Here is a 26,660-nt window from a genome sequence, read left to right on the forward strand (position 1 = left end):
ACAGTTTCATTGGATGTTGCAGGAGGCCAGAGGAAGACACGTGCCGCCCTAAGAAGAGCGAGACGAGAGCAAGAGCAAGACCAGCAGATAGTTATGGAATCTCCAAAGTGTATTTACAGTGAAGATGTGGGAGGGGCGCGGTCCAAAGAAGTTTTGGGGGTCATGACAGACGTGCTCCAAAAGTTTTGGGGCGTTAAGATTGCTGATTAAATTTTTAAATTAGTATCTTAATGGATTAAATTTATCATAGAGGAGAAAGAAAGTTTTTTTTTAATATTTAACACAATTTAAGATGGATGTTATTTGCTTGTTAGAAAAGTATATTAGGGTTATGGACTAAAAGTGTGTGTTGAACTAAGAAGGGGTATGCAAGCTCCTAATTAACAATAAGTTGTCTTACAGACTGCTTAACCCTTTTTTTTTTACTCTTTTTATTTGAATTCAAGGATGACTTGGAACTGCGAGACATTTGGTGTGATACATGCAAGAATTATTTTTGATTATGGTTTAGTTTGGTTGGAGATTATTAAGGTTAATAGATAGGCGCTTTTGGCGCGTAATTGAGAATTTGTTTATTTTTTTTTCTTTGAAATTAATATGAATAAGGACTGGGATTAAGAAAATCTATTTTGAGTAAAGCTCTTTTCTGTTTTTCTCTTTTTCTTTTTTACTTTATTTGTAATATTAATATTGTTTGTATTCATTTTACATGAGCTAGAGGGAGATAGAACTAATAGTTTATTGCTGATAACATAGGGGTGCTTATGTTTGTTTTTTGATTTTATACCCTGTATTTAGCTCTGGGAAGTCGGGGGGGGGAGGAGGGAATGGGGGGAAGGGATAGGGAGGGTTGGGTGGGGGTGGGGGAGGGGGGGATTAAAGTCAAAATGTATTGTAAAACTTTTTAAATTAAAAAAAAAGAATGTAATGCAACAAGGTTTGTTCAGTTATCTGTATTCTATGAAAAGTTATACCCAAATAACCAGAAAAAGGAAGCACAACTTGCTTAGGTTGATATCAGGTAGCTTTCCTTCATATGTTTGTAGCCAATGAGCATGAGTGTTTAGAGAGCCAATCGGGGGTCATTTTGTTTTGGCAATGAGCCAATCAGATCACAGTAGGATTCAGTTATTGATGTCACATATTGAAGCTGAGAGGAGGACATTTGTCAGTGTGTTATGTGATTGCTATCGAGTTGGTTGGGTTTTTTTTGTGTTCTTTCATTTAGTGAGTATGTAAAACGTAATAAAATTAAATGGCACGAAGAGTTGACTGGTCGCCCAGAAAGCGGTATAAAATAGTATTATTAAGTGGACAAGGCTACAATTATAAAGAGGTTAGAAGAAAAATTGTGGAAACTTAACAAAAGGTGGCATTTCTAAGTTTTTGAAGAGGTATCAGGAGACTCAGTCACTACAAAACCACACTGGTAAAGGTAGGAAAAGGTGCACAACAGCAAGTGATGATAGAAGAATTAAGAGACTGTGCCTACGTGACAGAAGAAAATCATCTGGGTGTATACAAGATATGAAATGGCGCTATGCAATGTGAAGTTGAGTGCAAGGACTGTTCGGCGCAGACTGCAGGAATTTGACCTAAAATCTAGAATTGCACGAAAAAGCCACTTTTATCTCTCAAACAGTGGTTGAAAAGACTAAACTGGGCTAAAACCCATGTTACCTGGTCAGAGGAACAATGGGACAGTGTTATTTGGAGTGATGAGACCAAGATCTCCCTGTTTGGTAGTGATGGCATAAAATACATAAGGAGAAGAATCGGAGAAGATTTACATCCTGATTGCATTACATGAAACACCCAGTCAGTGTTATGATCTGGGGTCGTATGACATCAAAAGGTGTGGGCAGAATTTGTATGATTAATGGGAATATAAATGGCCAAAAATACATTAATGAAATACTTGAGCCCAATCTGAAGCCTTCCGCATATGATCTTTTCCAAGACAATGAAGCATTTATATTTCAACAGGATTCAGCTCCATGTCATGTTGCTGCTGTGCACAAAAAGTGGTTTCAAGATAATCATATTCAACTGATGGAATGGCCTGAGAATAGCCCAGACCTTAACCCAATTGAAAATCTATGGAGCTGACTAAAGAAACTTGTTAGTCAGAAGCGACCCAGTAATAAAACCCAGTTAATAGAAACAATCATTCAATCTTTGTTTCACATTATAACAGCTACAGAACTAAAGGACTTGGTTCACTCCATTGGAAGATTTTGCAAGGCCGTAATTCATGCTAAAGGTTACCCAACTAAGTATTAACTGACATGGTGATAATTTTTGTATAGCTCGTTTTTTCTATGTGTTTCACTTTTCTTCTTTATAACTGCTTTTCTAACAGCAAATCCTTCATAAAAGTTATTGCATTACATTCTTGATTAAATTATCTTTCCATTGATATATAATTTTATAGTACTACTCCAAAAAAGTGGTGTTATTAGCCATCAAACCTCAAATGTATACTTTTCCCAAAAGGTTTCCACATTTTTGGCCACTACTCTGTGTGTGTGTGTGTGTGTGTGTGTGTGTGTGTGTGTGTGTGTGTGTGTAGAGAGAGAGACTGTAATTGCAGTATATGTATCTACACATACACTCACATTAACAAATATCTTTTTCTGTTTTGCATTTTAATTTTACTTGAGTCACTCGAACAGTAATAAAGATTTTTTTAACAGCTTGCATAAAACAACATTATTTGTTTAAATTCACTTCTTGATCAAAGATGCGTTTCTTTTAATTGTATTATAACTTAACACCATGTTTTTTTTTCTTTCGTTTAACAAAAAGGTGTTGCTGCCTGACTAGAGAAAAGCTGTTCTGATTTTGCAGTTTAGGTTTCTAGAGAGGTCAGTGTGAATTGGATGCTTATTTGATATATGTGTGTTGACAATGCAAGACCATTTATGTCAATGCCCATATAGTTCTGTGTCACCCTGAGAAAATGTATGGAATTGATAAGGTAGTTTAACAAGTGGCTTATACTTGTGTTCTGCTTCTAAGAATGTGCTTTCAATAATTCAATATCTTTAATATATATGCAGATATTTTCTGCTTGAAAACAGCAAGATATACTACAAAAAAGAAAGTTAATCTATCCTTTTTAACTTCATAATTTGTACGTTTTAAAATTATTGTAACAATGTAAAATTGATAAGATCAGAAACAAGTTGACAATAATTATAAATTCATTTGAAGCTGACCTCTCCATATTTTCTCTCAGGGTTCCCTCCGTCCCCCATATATTGTTCAGGTTTTCTGAGCATCAGAAAAGAGCTAATTGAGACAGATAGACAAAGCATTTTTTTGCTTCTCCTGTTTTCTGAAGATTTTTACTTATCTTTCCTGCTTTTTCTTCTATCACAAAATTGCCCAGTTCAATAAGAATCTACCCCTACCAATAATTGCTGTTTGAGAACAACAGTTTTATGCTTAAAAGGTAAAGGTAAAGGTTCCCCTGCACATGCATGCTAGTCGTTTCCGACTCTAGGGGCGGTGCTCATCTCCGTTTCAAAGCCGAAGAGCCAGCGCTTGTCCGAGCTGAGCTTGTCGATCAGAAGGTTGGCAGTTTGGCGGGTCAAATCCCGAGTGCCGCGTAACAGAGTGAGCGCCTGTTACTCATCCCAGCTTCTGCCAACCTAGCAGTTCGAAAGCACGTAAAAATGCAAGTAGAAAAATAGGGACCACTACGGTGGGAAGGTAACAGCGTTTTATGCTTAGGTTATCACATAAGACATACAATTGCACAAGTACCCGAGGCAGAAGAATATTTTCTCTAAAGTAATTAAAGTGGTTGTTTTTTTTAGCTTAGCTCATTTTAAACTTTTAAAGCATTTATACCAAGAAGCAAATTAAACTAATATAACTTTCTTGCTATATTTGTATTAATATTAAAACTAAACATAAATAGCCTAAATATAAAGAGATAGCATGTAACTTTCCTTTTTCTCTTGCTGGGCTTAGACACATTTATTCAGAAAGAGATCTCATTAAGACCAGTGGTTTCCTCTTCTAATTACTTGGAACCAGCAAGTGCAATACTTTTTAATAAATTATAATTTGTAAACTGAAAATCATAGTACTGAAAGCAGGTGCATTTCCTCCTTGTGGAATTTTTCCAATCTCATATGCAAGGTCTGTAGTATGTTTTGACTAATGTGCAGTTATTTTCTTCAGTTATGCATCCCTTTTCATGGGTTTTCAGCCTCTAATTTTTGAAATTTCCATTTAGCATAATTTCTATCATTCTTCATTAAATGCTAACATATCAAATCATTATAGAATGGAGAAACTGAATAATTAAGAAGGCATCTAATAGCTGCTAGCTAAAATTCGTTCTTGTTAATAATAATGCTTATTATTATGGCTGGTTGCGCAGTCAGCCAGATGTTTTGACTGGATTTTGCATTTTTGTTCACCAAAGAGTCTTTCCTAAGGACCTGAGATTTAGACAAATGTTATCGTTGTTGTTGTTGTTGTTGCTGCTGCTGTTGGTCTTGGGAGTAAAGCTTTCTGGGCCACAAGGCAAATGTAAAGCTAAGAGCCATGTCTCAGCTGTAGCCATTGAGAAGGAGAGTCCCATAGCTACGTATTTCTTCTAGGCTGCCACCACTGTAGTGTCTGGTAAGTATCTCTCCTCTAACTGAGGGGAGGTTGGTAGTGGAAACGATAGTGATGGTGCTGATTCAGAGACAGCTAACTCAGCCCAGCAGAATAAAGCCGAAGAAGAAGCTGTGGTCCCTCCCTCCCTTCTTTTATATGATTTCTCCACTACAACTCATCTTGGGGTCCCTGATGGCCAGGTTTGCAGGTCCCAAGCGAGCACCTCTGTTTGTCTTCACTATTTGTACATCCCTGATTAGATTGGTAATCTATTTCACTTCTGAGAATTTAAGATTGTATACAAAGCACTCCCTCTTCATTGTTTTTCCCTGCAAATAAAACCTTGTGAAATAGACTAAGAAATAAGGACTAGCCAGAGTCACCCAGTGAGCTTACATAGCTAAAGGAAGTCATGAAGTTAAGTGTTTTTTTTTATCCTAATCAATTATTTTTCCTGTATATAGCAATAGCAGACTTGTATACTGCTTCCTGGTGCTTTACAGCCCTCACTGATTGTTAAAAAGTTTTGTATAATGCTTATATCAAATGTTCATACACGTTTTTTTTAAATAATTATTAATTTTACATGTGTTAGTAATAACCAAGGAAAAAGTAACTTCATTTTTTCTGAGATACCTGTATGAGTTAAATAAAGCAGTGGATGTCTTCCATTAGATTGACCAAGTAGAGTCAGGTGGCTTTTTAGAATTTTTAATCAGCCATTGTTATTATTATGGCTATATGGTAGCTAGGTCTTTTTCTGTGTTTCTGTGACTAATTAACATAATGAAAATTACCCACTGTCAAACTTACAGTATGTATAGAAATACTACAAAAAGCTGAAATATTTGCTATTTCATGTTATGACATATCTTTTTACAATTTATGCTATTGTTAGTTCTTCTAAAGTTTATGAAGAGAGTTCTATAATTAATTAGATAATTAAGATCCAGCATATTATTCTTCTCATAGTAACATTTATCAGATTTATATGGCCACCCACCTCAGATGATGTGTCTCTAGATTTTATATATAAACAAACCAAAATAACCTGATGCATGGACTGTTGTAACCAAATACTCTGGAAGGTTTTCCTAATGTATTAAAATAGATACAAATGATGATTTCCTACCCTGATGGAAAAACTGCTTTGAATGCTTTTCTTGGGTATTTATGTGTGTAATGTGCATACATGTAAGTGCACTACCACTTGGGTAGTGAGTAAGTGAGTGCAGAGAAAGGTGCATGAAGCAGCTCTGATTCCTTTTACAGAATGAGGATAATTGCTTTCAGACTTCAAAATGGGGAATCACTTGGGCCAACATGTTTTGCAAAGCCCATTCTTGAAACCTGTTTTTCTAGCCTAAATTCCAAATATAATCTAGTGTAGAATAGTTTATAACTGCAGTATTTTTGTCTCACCTTTGTCAAAGAAATCAGCTATTGTGGAAAAATGTAAGAAATTCAGTCTACTCTCACCATCTTAATAGTATAATTGACAGTAGGTAATATCTATGTGTTTTGCAGATCAGTGCCTTAATAAATATAGCTTCTGTGTTAATGCCAATAGCAAAAACTTATCATCTGGCTTCACAATCAACATATAGTACTTTCTTGAAGCAGTGCTTCTTATTTCTCTCTGTCAAATGGGGGAATTATGGTGGCCACCTGCCATTATATGATATCAGTATTTGTGAGAGCTTCAGATGTCACTTCCTTTTAACAGGCTCCTGAAAATCAGCAGAACTCCATCCCCCAATTTTACATCTTATGAAAGGAATAATAGCTCTAGTTAAAACACTGCTTTAACATGATTTGCAGCTTAAGTCTGTCATCCATTATCTCCCCTCCTACATTGTTGTATTAAGATAATAATAATATTAAGATAGTCATAGCCTTGGTGGAGCAGTGGGCTAATGCCTCCTTAAGTAACACCAGCTGCCTACCATTAGTGCAGGTTCGAGTCCCACCAGGCTCAAGGTTGACTCAGCCTTCCATCCTTCCAAGGTAGGTAAAATGAGGACCCAGATTGTTGGGGGCAATTAAGCTGACTTTGTAATAATGCCGCTTGGGGGGTTTGTGTGAAAGCCCTAATATGCAGGCATATACATAGAATGAAGGCTACTGCTAAGCTTGTAAGCCGCCCTGAGTCTTCGGAGAAGGGCGGGATATAAATGGAATTAAAATAAAAAAATAGAGTTGTACTTTTATCTCACTATATTTTGTTTATTTTTAAATACATAATTTTAATGTAATTTGAGGAAGTTTTAGAGGAAGAGCTATACCCCTATTGTAGAATGCATGTTTACAAGCCTGAGTTTGCAAATCTAATCTCTGTCATCTCTATTTAAAAGCATTCCAGGTAACAAGTGATAGAAGGGAACCCTGTTTATGCCCATAAAGAATTTCTAGACTAGAGAATATAGTATAAGCAACTAGACTAAATTAAGCAATTAGAATAAAATTTGACAGGGTCATTCATTTGTTAGATAATGTGCTGTATATATAAGGCTCTTACAATATTGTTTAAAAATACTGTGTAAAATGCTAGCTATTAATAACTCAGTTTCTAGTTGCATCATGGCATGGCTTTACTATTGTTCAATATTCTCTCACAAGATTTAACAACATTTACATTTAAAACTTGATTGCAATTCAGTGTTGGAACTAAAACATTGACTAGAATTGGCTTATGTGCTGTTGTCCCTTTTTCTACTTGGTTGAACCTTAGCACTAACCTATTAGGTCAAGGGATCTCTCAAGGCTGTTAAATTCTATTATTCTATTAACTTCTGTTACATTTACGGGGATGATAAGCATCCTTCTGTTCTGCTTCCTGGACTGGTGGTTCTCTTTATTACATTCAATGTAGCTGTGAGCATTATTGCAGACAGTACATTTTCAAATTATAATGAAAGACATTACACAGATGTTAATTTCTAGGTATCAGCATTTCCTGAATTTAGCATGTGTTGGAAGCATGCAATTGAAAATGTATGTTTTGACAACACCGAGCATTGTGTGATTTCATTGCCAGTTGTCATGCAGATGCTTTCTGCGGTTGGAAGTCTATACTTTGCCAAGAACAATAAGAGTTCAGACTTATTTTAGCTGATATTTGCAGCTTCCACAAGTTCACATTAAATGTGTCTCTGATGATTTGAATGGCTGTTGGTGATTTCCTCTTTACCTAGCTGTTTAGTTCTCCTAAATAGCCTTTTTAGATATTTTATGCTGTTTGAAATACAATTTCTTCCCTATATGGGAGATCAGCTCTGAGATCTTCCCGACTAGATCAGTTTTGTCATATTTTAAGATCTCAAAATGAAGTAAAATGAAATGAAGAGACATAGTCTAATCTCCTGTAGTTTAAGTACTTAATTTTATTTCTGTATTCATAGTTTGTCCTAAGCAAGCACCTGAAGAACTGTCTTCCATTCGGGACTCAAGCCTTACAAATGCATCAATGCAAAGCAAGCTAGTGTCTTCCTTCCAGCAACATACCAAAAAGGCACTTAAACAGGTAAAGTAACATTTCTTGATTGAGTTTACATTTGCATATCTAAACTAATTGAATTGAATCATTTATTTCCACTCAACACTTCACATTTTATACAAAGGAATTTTTTTTTGCAAAAGATGCAAAATTCCATCCTAAGAGGCATCTTACTCAAAATCAAGAATATTGGATGAAGCAGAAACACTACTGAAATGGAACCGTATTAAAAAGCAGCTGGAAGATGCTGGAAGATGTATCTTGCAACTTCCTGGATTTGTGTCTTCTATGTTTTTAGGTCCCTGACATGCTGGTCACATTTCCAAGGCATGCTAAAATGCCATCTCACATTCCAGAAACTCAATATATATAAAATAAAAAGGTAAAGGTAAAGGTTCCCCCGCACATGCGTGCTAGTCGTTTCCGACTCTCGGGGCCGGTGCTCATCTCCGTTTCAAAGCCGAAGAGCCAGCACTTGTCCGAGGACATCTCTGTGGTCATGTGGCCGGCATGACTAGACGCCAAAGGCGCACGGAACGCTGTTACCTTCCCACCGCAGTGGTCCCTATTTTTCTACTTGCATTTTTACGTGCTTTCGAACTGCTAGGTTGGCAGAAGCTGGGACGAGTAACAGGCGCTCACTCTGTTACGTGGTACTCGGGATTCGACCCGCCAAACTGCCGACCTTCTGATCGACAAGCTCAGCATCCTAACCCACTGAGCCACCGCGTCCCTTATATATAAAATACTGAGGTGTATATATGTATATATACATACACAGGCACACACGTAGATATAGATACATAAAACACCTCAGTGCCTTTGTTGAATATGTGCAAGAATCTGACTGCTATGTAACCAAATCTGTGATTTTTCAGGTACCACATTAATTTCAATCTTATAGTACTGATTAGGGAAAACTCATCCTAGCTTGTTTCCAATTCTGGAGTAGGGGCTAGGAAAAAATAATGCTTCCTGTCCTATGGGTTAGCATGGGGAAAAAATAAACACCTAATGGTACCTATGGTACCTTTACCATTACCATAGGGGAAGGGATGCATTTTTATTAGAACAATGTGATTTGTAGGAGACTGTTTAGGAGGTGAACATGCCACATTTCAGTGCTAAGGGCTTTCACGTTATACAGTCTTTTAACTGAACAATTGTTTGCTCAGACCCCTTCTGTAGTATCCACAAATCTCACAGTAATTTTTTGCCACTGACATTTGAATAATCACAGCCTTCATTCTCTCCCATATCTATCTTGACATTGCTATTATAGGACAAAATAACAGCACTCATAGTAAAACCATGATTCATAATCTGCTCATCTTTGATATATGCCATTATTTGTCAGCAATGCCAATTCCTTTCAAAAGAGTAGTTGAATATAAATTTGGCATCAGAAATGGCACTACACAGAAACAATAGGAAGATATTTCAGTTAGGTAGGACACTCAAACACTAACTTCAAAGTGGCAGTCTTTGGGGAAAGGAATTTTAGAAACTGATTTCATTGTGAAACAGCTGAAATACAATTCATTGGGAGTTTAATACTATTATAGGTTAATACTATAACTTTAAGGAGAGGATTCGGTTTCTTATGTCACTGCATTAATTAGCACATTAATACATGATGGTCTGTGTCAGATGTAACAACTGTTCTGTCAATGGCCTGTATCTAAAATGTAGTTTTCACCCACTGTGCCTTTTATGTTTCCATCTGATGTATCTCTTTATAATTTCCCACTCCACTGCTGCATCATGGGAAATTTTTGTGTGTGTGTAAATATTATGTGCATCTGAAGAATGCAGTCTAAAAGAACTTCTTGTATACTAATTGTATTACTTCAAAGTTCCATAAGACAATGTGGTTTTGTATGTCTTTGGAAAGGAGATAGAAATGGAATAGTTCAGAGTTTCACAGGGAAACTAAATATGGATAAATATTTCCATAGGAAATATTTAGCCTAGCAGCAAGATGAAATAAGCAAATATCAACTGAGGGCAAAATCCATAAATACCATTATAGTTGTCTTGATAGCATAAAATACTCAAGAAAGAAACGCAAATACACCTGTCCTACAATGCAAAGCAAGCAGTGAAACTTGCTTTTAAAAAGATTATTACTTGATGTGTTTACCTTAAGGAGGGAGTCTTCTATTCTCCATTTCCTTTTATGCTCCATGTATCCATTACCACCAGATGCAGGCAGCTGGATTTGATTTAACTCCAAACTCTGGATCCTATCTGTTAGGTGAATGAACTTTAAGCAGCAATTTTTGTTCAGAAAATTGCTGTTGGGAGTCAGTTTTGCTACTGTATATCTACTCTTCAGACCTTCTATTGCTTTTATGTACTTGTAATGTGCTTCTGTTCTACTACAAATAGCCTACAGTGCTTCTGAATACACAGAGATGTTAAGCAATTATATGTGACACATACCACCTGATATTAACTTACTGGATCTATTTTGCTGTACCGGGAGGTGAACCTTTAACACATTCTGGGAATAAACTGCTTACACTGTGGAGTGCCAAAAGCAGCATAGACTTGGTTGAGGATTATTATTTTTTTTGGCTCTTTTGCAGATTTCCACACTCTTCTCATGCATTGTTCAGTTTGTTAGGCAGAAGAATGAAATTTTGAATATTTGCTCTGATTATATTTCAGTTTTAAAATCAATGCTAAATATAGATGACCATAATGGAAGATTATGTGATTCAGACTTTATTAGTTTTTTGACCAGTTATTTTCACTGAGAATAATGTGTCCTTGAAACAATAACATTAGACATTTGTGACTTACCCCTGCTTCTATATCATCCAGTCATCACTGAGACAATGTGAATTATTTTGGCACAAGTATAGTTTAGATGACACTAGAAGTTGCTATCAGTCATTTCTGGGATCTGCTGTTGAACCAAAATTCAAGACCTTTCTTGTCCATGAAAGTCTCCTTATTGCCATTAGTCCCTCAAGTATTCATCTTGCTCTCCTTGATAAAAAGATAATATTCATATATCTAAAGGTTATTCCTGTAGCCCGACCAGAAGTTAGTATAATTGAAGCAATAAGGAAATGACTGACTGCAGCAGATCCTGCACTAATTCCTGCAGGACCAGGAATTTGAGGATTATTTTTTTCTAGCTTTAGTTTCTAGCCATATTTGATGGGGAACTGCTTTGAGCATACTGAATGGTTTGCTTCTGAATGTTGGCAAATCAGTTTTTGAAGTCTCCAGAGGCCAAACAATAGGGTTTGGGGGCCATCTGTCTGATACAAGTGGCCCATCACTATCTTATTGAAAGATACTGAGTCAGACTATTGGTCCATCTAGTTCAGCGTTGTCTGCAATGAATGGCAGTGGCTACCCTGGACTTCAAGTCGGAATCCTTCTGAAGATACCATATAGGTCTTCTCTTGAGGTACAGCTATGCAGATAAGGCTGAGACACAATTAAAGAGTTGTGAGCTGGACTTCAGCCTGACTGATGTAGACAGTGATGAGGGAAGCACTGCTCAGGTAAGTATATCTGAGTTATTCAACATTTTTATTCTTTTTTCATTGTAGTTATTCTCCTTGATAAAATCATTTCCAGCATGACTCAGTGAGTTTTGACAAAAAGGTTCATCGTTATATACTGTGATTTCTCATAACATTCTTAGTTTATTTCTTCAGCAGTACCAAAAAGCATTTAAGGCATTGTGTCAATTTCATCAACATTGAAGAAAAAATAGTTTTGCTTTTCATAGAGACTTTGCCACTGGAACATATCCTGTGATTTCAAAAAATACATTAAAAGTGTATTACATATTAATTTGGAAGTGTCAAAAGCTAGTTCATATAAACCTGTTAGCTGGGAAAGAAGGGCCCCGTTGGATGCCCATGCATTCAACTGAGCATTGGAGATGGACCAGGTTGAATGTAGGCCTTTTCCATAAACTCATTAAACCATGATGAAAATGGGGGAGGGAACATTATACTAGCATGTTTTGTCGCAATCTGTTCTGTAAATAAATACATGATTTTTGGTAATTTTCCTGATTCTATTCTTGAAATACTAAATTTGATTAAACTGGGAATGGCCCAAGGCAGCTTGGCAATATGGTTCTTCTGGATTCTTTAACTCAGAATTGGTACATCAGCAAGTACTCTTCAAAACTGGTTACTCAAAGCCATATCATTCCATTTCATATCTCTGGCATATGATTAAAAATCCAATGTTTTCTCATGAATGCTGCAGTTGACTTGCTTTAGCTTGTGAATCTCTCAATTTGTTGATGGTCTCCTAGTCTGATCATTAAATCTTTGCATAGAATTCTGGTAATTGTCCAGTAAATGAATCTTTGCCCACAGTGAGATGCGTAGCCAATTTAATTACCCTTTTTTGAGCAGAATCAAAACAAAATTGATCCTGTAGTGACCTGTAGGCTGACTCATCAAAGAAACATCAAAGAAACATTGGGACAAACTTTGTCTCAGTCAGGAGCAGCTTAGCAACCTGCTCCTTACTAAATGTTTCTCCCAAGATTATGCTACCTATACCATAGCATCATGTAAATTTGTTATTTGTACATCCATTTGTTGTTGTTGTTTCAATAATGCCTCAGCAAATTGTTCTCTGAATATTGAAATGCCCTAAGAATCTGATGCCATTGCTACATTCAAAAGCACAGTTTGATGCCTGATTAGAGAAAGTAGAGGCTTTCAAGACTGATGTAAGCCTTTCATAATTAAAATTAAATTAAATAAATAAATAAATAATATGCAAGTCAGGAATCAAACATTATAAAAATATTGGAATTCTACTTAATCATTGTAGGGTGCAATGCATGTACTTCTTGATTTATGATCACAATTGGAATTACTGTCATAAGTTGGTGTGGTCATAAAGTGAGTCATCATGTAACCAGACCAGATATTATGACCATTTTATCAAAGTTGTTAAGCGAATCACACAGTTGTTAAGCAATTCTAGCTTCCTCAATTGACTTTGCTTGTTGGAAACTGGCTGGGAAAATTGAAAATAATTATTATGTGGACACAAGATGCCATAACCTTGATAAATGTGAGCCAGTTGCCAAGTGCCTGAATATGATCCTATAACAATGGGGGTGAAAAAGTTGTAACTTAAAGGATGGGTTGTAGGTCACTTTTTCTGAGGCCATTGTATCTTTAAACCATCTGTAAATGAATAGTTGTAACTCAAGGACTATCTGTAATAAACTCTTGAGAAACTGATAGTGTTCTCCTCTGCTTTTTTGGTGTAAAAGAAAATTAAGATAGGGTAATCTTGAGTTGCTCTCTTACCCCTTGGTCTTTCTCAAGGAAGAGCTCTTGTTTACTTAACAACTTTTGCATTCCTTCTTCAGACTGTAGCAATGTAATGAACAAAAACTCTTAGATTTACAAGCTGGAATCAAAGGAAGGAAGTCTATCCAAGATGATATTCCTAACCTCTGATGGAAAATGGAAAACGCAAGGAAGTTCCAAAAAGGCATATATTTTGGCTTTTTTGATTATACAAAGAAGAGCCAATGTGTAGATTATAACAAACTGTGGACAGCCCTTAAAAATATGGGCCACCCCATCTATTTACTGAAAAGAAATATAGGCTGAACAAGAAGCTACCCAATATGGACCATCTAAAAGGGTTCAAAATTGAGTATACATAGATCATGTACTGTCCCATTTATGCAAAATATGCCATGAGAAAGTTGAAGTAGATGAAATAGGAGGTGGAATTAAAATTGCTGACACAAACATGAATGACCTAAGATAGGCTTATAATGATACTTTGACAGCTGTAATTGAGGAAGACCTAGGGAATCTCTTAAAGAAAGTAGAAAGTCCAAACACTGTTCTGTTGCTCATTTTTTTAAAACTTAAGATTTAGTCAACAAGCAGTACCAATCCAATGGAAAAGGATGGAAAAATAGTTGAAATAACAGATTTTATGTTCCTATGATTAAAAAAAATGTACAGGAATACTGACTATATCATGAAATAAAAAGATGTTAGCTCAGCCCAGGGAAATAGATAAAATACATAACCTTGAAAATTTTGAAACAACAGCTGTGAAAGGCTCTGTGTTCCTTACCCAAGGGGGGAAAAACTTTTTCTTTCTTTTGGATTTCCTAAGTGTAAAGCCTTTAGTCTAAAACACTAATATGGAAGAAGACCAGGAACAAAATTTCCTTATGGATGAAGATCAACAAATTCTCTCTATGTTGAAAACAATAATTCAAACTCTTATCACAGCCAATGAAAAACTAAGAGGCTATGCGAAGGAACAAGAAGACAGCCCAAACTTTGACCACAACTAAAGAATCATCTATACAAAATACAATAGAAAAAAACATTTAAATACCACAACAGAAGAATCAACTATTCAACAAATATTGACATTTGAAAATCCAAAAAAGACACCAACTACTTGGAAAAAGGAAAAGGTTTCCTATACAAATCAGAAGGAATTGGAGGATCTAGAAAAAGAACAGTTGGATGAGAAGATAAACAATTCAGAACAACCACATTGATATGGAAGAATAAAGAGACAACCCACCAGATCTACAAGTCCTCTCAAAAAAATGGTGACTGGATGGTTTTGCCAACATCAATTAATATATATGACATTACATGGAGATTGGGTTTGATGACCCAAAAACAAGGACATGGAAGACAATTTGGCAAAGGAAAAAAGCTAGAATAAGACTGAAGAAGAATGGAGTTTCGACCACTTTATCAAAATCTAAAACAGAACATACTTAAATAGATAAGATGTCCATGTTGAACACAAGACATTGTTATGAACTGAGATAAAGAAAAGGTTTTGGTCATTAAAACTTAGCAGTATAAATATTAATAGCTACATTTGAATATTGATTTGTGTATAAAGGTCATGTAAAGGTGAATAGGATGTAGATAAGCTAAAACTGATGAAAGTAATAAACAGGTCTACATGGAACATCAAAAACAAAAATTATTAGTTTAAGCAAGAGATAGCAGATACAAAGAGGAAGAGAGAGGAAATAAATACTGAAATAAAATATTTTGATTACTACTTTAAAAAAATCAAAAACTAGCAAAAAGGAAGGATATCCTATTGTATTCTTAATTTGTTGACATAGAGGGTGAGAAGTTAAATAGACAAGGTGTATTTTGATATTAGATTTTGTGAGGAATGGTGATAGAGGAATTGGGAGTATATTAAGAATCTTGGGAATGATAAATATCAAATGTTAAATTTAAATGTTAGTGGAAATTAAAACTGGAAAAATCTATTAGGTCATTGATTGTCTAAAACATTGTATGCTAAAACTACTAGAATATATATAAACTAAAAAGTATTGATATATGTAAGAAAGTTATTTTCCATGTGATTGATAGGATAAAACTTGTTTTTAAATTTACAAATACACAATATATATGAAGGGAAAAAGAGAGGAAATGTTTATGGTAGCAATTTGAAATCTGTACTAATGATATCTGCATGTAATTGAATTACTACTGCCCAGCCACCAGATTGCTTTTCAAATATGTGAATGTATTATTAGAAAATCAATAAAATTTGTAAAAAAAAAGATGTCAGCTATTTGAGAGAAAAACTACCACTCTTTTAGATAAACTATTAAAGCCCAGAAACATTGCAGTTACAACAACAGTATGTATTGTTAAGATTATGTTTTTCCCAGTTGTATGAGTTACATTTTCATATACAGCTGTAAAAGGTGGGTCATTAGAAAGACTGAGTAAGAAAAATTGATTCTTTGAAATTGTGTACTGAAAATAAATGTTGAGAAAACCTTGGACTACAAGAAAAATAGTTCATTTGATACTAGATGAAATAAAACCAGACTTCTTATTGAACACTTTAAAATGGGACTAAAGCTTAAATGTTTTGGACACATAATACAAAGACTAACAAGAGAAAAGTTTGATGCCCAGAAAATTCAAAAAACTACCAAAAAAGCAGCTAAAGTAGACTAAGTGGCTGATGACACAAGCACAAGCTTACTAGGTTCAAATAAAGAATTCCTGTTGACACAATATTCATCAGATCCCAAAGGATCAGAAGTGAATAAGAAACAATTACCTAGAGGGCCTTGGAAATCGGGGTCAGCCAAGCCATGATTATCCTTACAATGGTAGCTATACAATGGTATTTGACAATGGTCACTACCTCTACTAAAGAGCTATGGAATTATCTTCAGAATACAACACTGACACTTTCCATGGTTTTAAAGCAGAAATAGCAATAGCACCTAGAGTTACATACTGCTTCATAGTGCTTTACAGCACTCTTTTAGCATTTTGCAGAGTCAGCATATTGCAACCAGTAATCTGGCTCCTCATTTTACCGACCTTGGAAGGATGGAAGACTGAGTGAACCTTGAGCCGATGAGGCTCAAACTCCTGTCCCTAAGTTGAATTAGCCTGCAATACTGCATTCTAATCACTGTGCTACCATTGTTGTGATTCAGGGTCAGCCTGTGGGTTTGGCAGTTGGGTCGGACGACTCAGAGGAGGAGGAGGAGGGGGTGTTGAAGAGCTTGCTGAGGGGGTTGGACAGCTTGATGAGAGCCCTCAGCCAGGCCCCTCTCACCTGGTCACGACGCAGACCCAGCTGTGTAAGCCTGACAGCGTGGATGAAGATGACCCACAGCTGGCCCTGTTCAAGGACGCCCGACGCAGGAGGCAGTCAATCAGGAGTAAACAGAGGAAGGCAATGGGGCTCCGAGGAAGGAGGCAGAGAGAAGCCACGCCCTGAACTGTATTTAAGGGGGAATGCGTGGGAGGGCTGGTTTGCTGAAGGCAACCGCTTGAAAAGCTCCTGTTTCTTGGTTTGTGTCTTGTTCTATTTGTTTTTGTAGCAATAAATTTGGCAGGCATAATTCCAGCCTCTTGCCTTCTTGTAAAAGGGGTTGTCCCTGCCTTTTCTGCAGGGCCGGTAGCAGGCTGGTACAGAACAACCATGGCTCTTAAAAGTATGTTGATATTTGATTTTTGTTGCTATAGTCCACAAGACCACAACTTCCTATTTTGATTTTTGTTATGGTTGGCTAGGGTTGATGTTTTTAAATTGTTGGCTTGGGGAAATAATTATTAAGCAGATCGCTACGGTTGTTAAACGAATCCAGCTTCTTCGATTGACTCTTTTTTATCAGAAGCACTGCCAGCTTGTGGACTGGGAAAGTAGGAGCTCTAAACTGGTCAAGATATAGTATCTTTTATTTCTCTATTTTTGGTAGCTTTCAGCAATTTTCCAGGATTCCAGAATCTAGCCTCGCAGTTCCAAGAGACTCAGTCTCATTATCCACAATTGTAGAATGGAATGAAATCTCCCTAAATAAAAAGGGCCACCTTGTAATTTTGATTCACAATATGGTTATTGCAAAATATAGCTTTGTCTAATGTCTCAACTGAAAATGCTCAAAAGGCCAAAAAGGCTGGTTGCACTTTAGTGTATGGACTGATGCTGAATTGAGATCCTAGCAATATGTATAATTGTAAATAATCTGGTCTATTTCCATCTTTCCAGAAAATCTGGTATCTGACCAAATGTTGGTTCAGCAAATATGTTAACAAAGGAAAAACTGGATGCTAGTTCTCTGATGTTTTACACAACTTGTTGACAAGACTGGTTTTAGAAAAATGCTGTTTTGATTCTAAATTTGTTTTATTGTTGAAATAACAAACAGCAGTGCCATTAAAAGCAGCAGGGTGCAGGGTGCTTCCTAGTTAGCTTGTTTGCTTTTGTCCTGTGGTAGAAGAGAGATAATATTTCCCCACAGGAGATTTTTCAATTGACCACATTAACATCTTAATACATTTTTTTTCTAAAAAGAAATGCTTATCTTCTTTTTAAAAAAGGAAAGAAGCAATTGAAAAAGTGAAAGTTGATATGTTTTCTCCCTTTCCTGTTCTCATCATTGTTAGCAAGATTTCTTTCATTATGCCTCTGTGGTTACACATACACTTTTTTCTGTTTCTGGAAATTAAATAACAAAGAGGAACCTGTAACTTTAACAAGATTTTTGTTGTTAACCAATTAAGAAAGTGAATGTAGATCTTTAAGTGCCATTTCTCAGTAGTTCTGATACATGTTTACAGAATAATAACACTATTATTATTTTTAAACAAGTGGGACTAACAAAAACGGTGAACCTCAGGGCCATTTTTTGATAATGGGGAAATATGATACAGGTAGTCCTCAATTTACAATAGTTCACTTAGTGACCTTTCAAAGTTGCAATGGTACTGAAAAAAGTGACTTACAACCGTTTTTCACACTTACGACAGTTGCAGCATTCCCATGGTCATGTGATCAACGTTTGGATACTTGGCAACTGGTTCATATTTATGATGGTTACAGTGTCCCGGGGTCATGTAATAACCTTTTACAACTTCTGACAAGCAAAGTCAATGGGGAAGCCAGATTCACTTAACAATTGTCTTACTAACTTAACAACTACAGTGATTCACTTAATAACTGTGGTGAGAAATGTTGTAAAATGGGGCAAAACTCAATTGTCTCACTTAGCAACATAAATTTTGGGCTCAGTTGTGGTTGTAAGTCAAGGACTACCTGTATTAACAACCTTTGACTAGTCTTCTATAGCTTGATACTTCTCAGATGTGTTAAGACTAGTACACACAGATCTGTAATAGTATTTCAGCAGAAAGTACTGGAGTTATATTCCCAAAATATCTGAAAGACGCCAGGTTGGGAAGCTTTGCTTGGCACTGTTTATTTCCCAGACTGAAATGGTGCAGATTAAAAAAAACCAACCATTGCGCTATAACATTTCAAAAAGCAAAGAAGCAATTAATGTATCACAAAAAAGCAAATTTCTTCCTACAATGAAGTGACGGCTTAGGGGAAAGCTATATGCTAAACTGGACTTTTGAACTAACTGTGTGATTAAAATATAACTCTCCATTGCAGTCAGAAGTAATGCCATTCCAATTCTATCTCCTCAGCCAATGGTCTTCCTAAGATTCTGGGAAACTTGGTTGTACGGCTTGGGAGTGCTAATAACTGCTGTTTTTTTCCCATGTCTCAAAGCCTAGGGCCCTAAGAATGGTTTATGGCTTCTTCCCATATCTGTATTGACTTAATGTTTGGCAGTGGCAATTGCAAAGCAGTTGGGGACTATTGAATGGGCTCCCCCCACTCCCCTTTTTGTGCAAGTTATTTGACATTGCCTTTGTGGTAAAGGGAAAAAAACAGTGCTGGAAAGGTTACTGCATCACAAAATGAAAACAAATAGAGATGTACAATATCTATCAAGGCAAGACAAGTACAGATAGAAAAATTATGGTATAATCATTTCTATTGATGAAATGTGTGTTGAATACTATGTAATGGGTTTAGGATAAAAATATCAACTGGAAAGAACATACTTCTCTTCAGTTGACATTAGATGTTTTTCTATCTAGCACACGTTAGATCTTTCAGTATAAATTATCAACAAATGATTCCTTACCATCTTATTTTATTGGAATCTGAGCTTGTATACAAGAGAAATGTTAAGCAGCGTATTTAAGGATGCAGATGCTTTAGTGATTTTGTAGGTCAGCATGTTTTATTACTCTCTGTCAAATAAATTGGCTGCAGCCTTGAAGATATATTCTGCTTTTATACCTAGTACTTTGATTCTTTGCTACATCAAACATTGTAGAAAGTTTTAAGAGAGAACTGATAGTTAATGGTTTTCAGACCTAAATTAACGTTGCTAATCAGATTCTAGATTTGAAATGAATGCTTTTGACAGTAAAGAATTAGAATTGTTTACATTTAGTTTTTATGAGAATATTGGCTTTCCTGACTATCTGGTAGAGATTATATGGGATTTTAAATTACTTTTTGTTTTGTAAGTGTGATTTATATTGTAACATTTTTCTGACAGCGATTTTAAGAATGTTCGTTTCTTATTTATAGATTCCCCATGCATGACAAATGTAATGTATTGTTGCAGACTACATAATGTAATTAATGATACATTAGGAAGAGTAGACTGTTTCTAGATATACCAATTAGTTTATATTTCATTTAATTATGTGTCACATTTGATATAGTAAATGTCACAAAAAGAAGTGGTTGACCTGTATTTATGCTAAAATGTCAGCATCTTAGTTTTTATCTTACTATCTGTGTTTTAAATTGTATGAGTTAGATTAAAAAATACTCTTTTCATAATCAACTTTATGTCTATGAAACTATTACTTCTTTCATAATTAAAGTTACTAATTAGGACTTGAAGAAATTTAATAGAGAAGTCTGGATTGCTTTCGTTTTTGAGAATGTTTAAGTTACAGTTAATAACTGTAAAAGGTGTCTAATTACTTTACCTTAAACTATTGGGTTATAATCTATGTCACATCTATAATTGCATCTATTATCTTGAACTAGGAGGATTAAGGTCTTTTACCCTCATTTTTTTATTGATATCCGTTTGTTTTATTCCATGAGTAAGAACTATGTGTACTTTTGCATCTTACTTCAGATGTTTTAGATAATAGCCCCCGTTACCCCTATTATCTGTTGGCCATATTGATTGAGATTTATCAGACTTGTGGTCCAAAATTTCTGGAAATCACCAGATTGCCCGTGTCAACCTTTTCTTCACTATCTATGAACGCAGTTTGCTAAGACTCAGTCAGATATAGTAATTCACCAGAACTTTGATTATCATCTAGATTTGCTTCTAGTCAAAGATGGGGGAAAAAGAGAGGTTTAGTGTCCATTTTCTTTCATATTTATTAAAATCAGTAGTTCAATACGTTGGTGAGTCAAAGTTATGAAAATTCAACATTGATTTCCACAACTGTCATAAAAGCTTGTAAAATACTATTTGGTTAATGTATGTTCCTTACAAAGGTACGTTTTGCAGTTTTTGTGGCTACTAAGATTCCCACCCTTTGTTCCACTCCAAAATATGTGATCTATTACAATGGCATAGAATTCCCATACTATGACCTGTACATATTTAGCTTTTCTACTGATGCCAAACCTTTCAAGTTAGCCCAGATCAGAAAACAGACATCATAAAGATCTCTATTTTATTGTTGCAGAGGGTAATAACAGAATCCTGACAGTTTGGCAGGTTTTCTTTCTACCCCTGTTTCATACTAGACAGGATCAAAATAGATTACCTTGAGTTTTTTTCTCACTTCCTCTTCTTTCCCAAGGTGAAGGTGATGGTTATTGAACTCTTCTGTTCCTTCTTCAAATTTATCTTGATATTCATCTACAACAACTTCTTAATATCTCTTGTTTTGTCAAAGTGATTCCAGACTATCATGGGCTTTTTCTTTTTCTTCGTTTGTATTGTCTGCATTCCATTTTATTAACTTCACCACCTATTTTCTTTCTCCTCCACCAACTTCTTCATTTTGCTTCCCTCCATCATTCTTCTGAAACCTGTTGAGCCTTTAGTCTGCTGTTATTAATTAGAGCTTTTTTAGAAGTTACCTTATATGTGTGTCTTGGCTGTCATAGTCAGGGCTTTTTTTCTCATAGAACGCTCAGAACGGAGTTCCGGCACCTTTTTTGGATGGAACCTTGTAGGATAGGCAAGGTGGGTTGTATGACATGTGTGAGTTCCGGCACCTTTTCCTTTTACAAAAAAAGCACTGGTCATAGTGTCTCTGAGTAGTCACTATGTGAAATCGCATTATTAACTTGTCTTTCATTTTCCTGTGGTTGATGATCACTTGCTTAAATTCCATAATCCAAACAATATGCTATCTTTTCATATGAGGTCTGTAGAGAAAGAGGAAGGAACTAGGCACAGTATGGTAACATTATTGAGCAGTCAGCAGCAGACATAGCAGGTGAGGTTTGGCTGTAAGACCTTTTTGAATGCGGGGAGATAGGATAGCCTGGGGTTTGTATATGGCCATCTTACACCAGAAATGGAAGGAACCAATGCACCTGATCTGTGCCATGGTACTTCATGAGGTTTTTGTGAGGCATATTTGTCTAAATACCCATAGAAATAGTTTCTGCCGCATCTGTTGTTGAATAAATAGTACTTGTAGAAACTTAATTTATATACAACAATACAATTGCAATGTTTTAAACTTGGAGGGCAAAAACAAATGTTGACAGAAATAGTTATAGCTATTACTTGCAAATCAGAGAGTGATTTTCATTGTTTGTACATCTTTGTTTAGATTTTTATATACTGTGTTATGTCCTTTCAGGGCCATGAATATTGATATTTATTGAGAGCATAACCCCTAACTGAATTAGTAGCTTAATCAACTAAACATTTAATTGCAGATGAAATTTGCTCTACAGTTGATCAGTGGAACATATTGCTAGACTGGCTATATAGAGATGCCACCAAATTTAATTATAAAGAAATGTAAAACAAGGCATTTCAGTTTGGATACATGCATTTTCTATTTCAGTAACATTTATAGGCTAGTAAACTTCACAGAGCTGAGCTAAAATCAGTATTAATATGTCTTGCAACCAGATTTATCATAATATTGATGGGAATTGAATATTCATATTAAAACTATTTCACTATTACTGTAACCGAAATATCCTATATTTTAAGTTTCCAAACTGATGGAAGCAAGTATTAAAGCTATATTTTTTCCATTAATAGGTAGGGTTTTTTTGTCCAGTGAATTTTAAATATTGTCATGCAATTAAAGAGGAGCTGTTTGCTTTCAGTATATTAAAACTATGTGATTATATTTTGACTAACATGCATAAGTATGTAAATCTGGTTGATTTAAGGCAATAAATCAGTTTAAATTATTTTGTTGGTTGACAGCCATTTTTTAAAATTCTCCTGTATTATTTATGTCCCTCTGATAAATTCTACATTGAAATATCTGTTAAATACCCAGTTGTTGCTTTTTTATTGTTCTTTCTGGGGCAGAATTTGTGCTCTAAAATATTATTATCCAGAGAAATAGGAAGCAATTGTTTTTAATTATTTTGCCTTTGAAGTGTTGTGTGCAAAAGCATTGTCATCTAAATAGACTACAGCTGTATTGCAATTACAGAATTAAGCTCACAAGTCATTAGTCGTTTATGCTCGTAAGGAGACAAAGGATATTAATTCATGCTAAGCATGATCTCCTTTGGTAAAATTTAGTGGTCTTTTTAATGCACACACAAATCAAAGATAAGAGTGTAAAATGAGGATTACAAGCAGGTACCAGATAATCAGAAGTGAGCCGATTTGTTATAACTTGTTCAGTTTAAATATTTGTGCTTGTAAATTGTTTAACTGGCAGATTCTCCCATTCATGTTCCCTAATCTTCCAATTTGAGTTATTTTATTGTATAAAATATCCTGGCAGCTATTCAGGTTCTATTTGTATTTTGTATTGCATTATCCTCCCTGTTGCTGATACAGTTACAAAAAAAAAACATGCACACAAACAAATACACACACAACCCCCCTCCCATTTGTAGATATTTATTCTTTTATGATTTTCTCCCACATTTACCATGTTCGTGTTTTGAAGGTTAATGCCCAAAGTCAAGCAGACAGAAGCCAAGTGCTGCAAGGTTTTCCAAGATTAGGACCGATCCCTTTCGCAGAAATAAATGATTCCTGCCATGTGCAGTGATTTTGTGCAGCGCTACTCACGGCTGAGTGAGTGCATCAATACTGTAGCCCTTACATGCTGTACATACTGATGACACTGTGTTAACTTGATTGACTGAGCAGTGTACGGGAGAAGATGCACCTGCAAGAGATGTACAGACATGGAGTTTTAGTCTGGTTTTGAAATATTTATTTTTAGATTTGTTTTACTTGAAAATCTCAGTTTTAAATTCCATGGGTTCTCATGTTTCTGCTGCTAAGGTAGAGCAAACAGTTATGAATGCTTCTTTGTTTTCAACATTGTTCTGGATTTTAAAGGTGCATCTTCTTTATGCTTAAATTAAAATATAGGCAGATTGAATGAGAGAGAGAGAGAGAGATGAAATGAAAGAATGGCAAATTTGCAGCTAGTTGGATATTATTATCTTAAGGACCTTAGCTGAATGAAAGGGGAATGTTTTGTGTAATTCACTTGTGAGCAGCATTTTGTGTTATATTTTTCTGTTTTGTTTTGTCCTTTGTAGGCTTTGAGACAGCAGCAGAAAAGAAGAAATGGAGTCTCAATGATGGTAAACAAGACTGTTCCTCGTGTTGTTTTGACACCATTAAAGGTGTCTGATGAGCAGTCGGATTCACCTTCAGGTAAATAGCTACAGACTGACTGACTGCAACAACAGTTTCTAGTCAAAGAGCCCTCCCGATGAGGTGAGAGCTATCGTGCACAAAATTAGGATGTTGAAAAATTATGATGGTGTTCCCACAAGATGGATTCTGTTTCATTTTTTAAACCAATTTTATTAATTCCAAGAAGGAAGATTTTAATTTCAGTGCTAGGAGGGAGGGGAAGGGAGGATCAAGAGAGAAAGACTGTGTCTAAAAAAATTAAAATTACAACAGCTGCTTTAAAGGAATGCAAAGTAGTCTTTTTGGATGCTGATTCTTAATAGGAGAGCTATGTTTTGGCATTCTGTGCCATCAGGGAGCCAAATAAATAACCATCACAACTCCTCTGGGAGTGCGAATTACTCTCATACTCCTGTCTTGCAATAACAGTTGTCCTTTTAATAAGATTTTGTGTTCTGGCACCATCTTAATCACCACAGTGCAACCCTGACCTTTACTTTTGGCTGTTACATGCTTCACTGTGAATGAATCGTGCAGAGATCTGTGTCACTTTTTATTGTAGGTTGGGTTCCCCCCCCCAGACGTGGGAGAAAATTAACTTACCAAAGGGAGGGTTTCCCATCCTTCCTTTTATTTCTTTGTTCCCTTATAAAGGTAGCATTATTATTTTTAAAGATGTCTCTGCTATCGGAGAAGAAGCTTATTTATATTGGATTAGCAAACATCTTTATTGACTGTTACATTGAAGAAACTTGTTTTCATCACTTAATGGATTTATGAGCTTTTGCTTCGTTGCTTCCAGTGACAGGGAATCAACTTGTCAGCAGAAAACATAACCTTTAAATAGGGTAACAGATAAAGATATCACTATACGGGTTTTGTTCCTTTTTTCTTTTTGTAAAATAATCTAGCTTTGCTTTTAGTTTTGGTTTTTCCCAAATGGGGAAGCACTTCAGTATAACGTTTGCTTTTTTAAAGGGTCTGAATCTAAAAATGGTGAAGCAGACAATTCTGATAAAGAAATGAAACATGGGCCAAAGTCTCCAACTGGAAAACAAATGAGCCAGCATTTAAAGAGATTAAAAAAATCTGGTTTAGGTGAGTAGGTCTCTAAAATGTCCTTTCCCCCCCCCCCCACAATCTTTTTACTTTATAGAATACATAGAAAAGATGAAAACTCACTATATAGAATTTCGCATTTTCTCTCTTGATGTTTTGGATATTTTTTTTCAGTGCACAAGGGCTTCCCTTGCTGTGTTCTTTTGTCCCTTTGAACTCTGCAGGGGTGTTCTCTTTTGGGGCACCTTCTCCCAGCAGGCCATTCTGTCACAACCCTTTTCAATCGGACAGACTGGAGCTCCCCTAAATTGGCCATTTTGGAGCCAGCTGTTTCTTGCTTCACCATCTTTTCACGGAGGACTATTCTTACTTTCCCTCCCTTTATCTTTTTTTCATTATTTCTCAGCATATTATTTACATATTTCTCAGTCACATTTCTTTTCTTACTTTGGCTTTTCTTTCTCATTCCTTAATAGCATAAAATAGCTCAGATTATATAGTAAACCAATATTTATATTCACTCTGTTAGACTTTTTAAGTGTTGGGCTCCCCCCCCCTTTTTTTGCTAAATTATATGTAACTTATTTATCCTAGGCAGTAACAAAATGTCTCATTAAACAAATAAACAGGCAAGCCTTTTTGCTTTGTGTTGGATTATTTATAGTCAGACTCTGCATTTATTCCTTTCTTAGATTTTTGTTTGCAACCTAATTTAATATTTTAGAATATTTCAAAAATGCTAATTTTATAACTGCTCTTTATCCTTCTTAAACTTAGGGCCATTTCATAGTATTATCTAATGCTGTATACTACTCCAAATAAATTAGCAATATGCTCTGAAAGAAGTTATTTCTCCTTTAAAATTGCAGATTTCTATTGCTGGCATCAGTATCTTGCTTTTTGTATTTGTTTTTCTTCAGGTTCTCTTCATATCTTTTTATTCTTTGTGAATTATATTTTGATTATAAAAACAAATTTTGCTTGATGATTAAAGCTGTGGTAAAAATTGTTTAACTGTCATACATTAAATACAGAATCTACAATTCTTCCCATCCATCTGGACAAAATTAAATCTTTGTTTTGGCAACAAAGCTCTTTCTAGTCTCTGTCTCTTGTATTCTGTCTCTCATATTCTCTCTTATTCTCTCTCTCTCTCTCTCTCTCTCTCTCTCTCTCTCTCTCCCCTCCTCCCCATGCACACCCATGCACACCCCCACACAGACATGAAGTGTGCTGATTTACTCTTTAGTTCATGGCATTGTTTTAAATTAAGAGTTT

The 26,660-nt window shown here is 35.6% G+C and overlaps 1 protein-coding gene across 1 annotated transcript in view; it reads left to right on the top strand.

Annotated features, from left to right (window-relative positions):
* The window catches only part of ASXL3 (ASXL transcriptional regulator 3), a gene marked incomplete at both ends in the record, with an annotated part of 124,716 nt that overhangs the window by 69,394 nt on the left and 28,662 nt on the right, over positions 1–26,660 (top strand). Inside the window, 3 exons of the mRNA XM_081324831.1 lie at positions 8,022–8,143; positions 24,224–24,341; positions 25,302–25,421. Coding sequence (XP_081180957.1) covers positions 8,022–8,143; positions 24,224–24,341; positions 25,302–25,421 — 360 coding nt within the window. The remainder of the gene's footprint in view (positions 1–8,021; positions 8,144–24,223; positions 24,342–25,301; positions 25,422–26,660) is intronic.

The sequence above is a fragment of the Vipera berus genome, assembly GCF_964194415.1.
Source record: "Vipera berus genome assembly, chromosome: 3".
NCBI lineage: Eukaryota > Metazoa > Chordata > Lepidosauria > Squamata > Viperidae > Vipera > Vipera berus.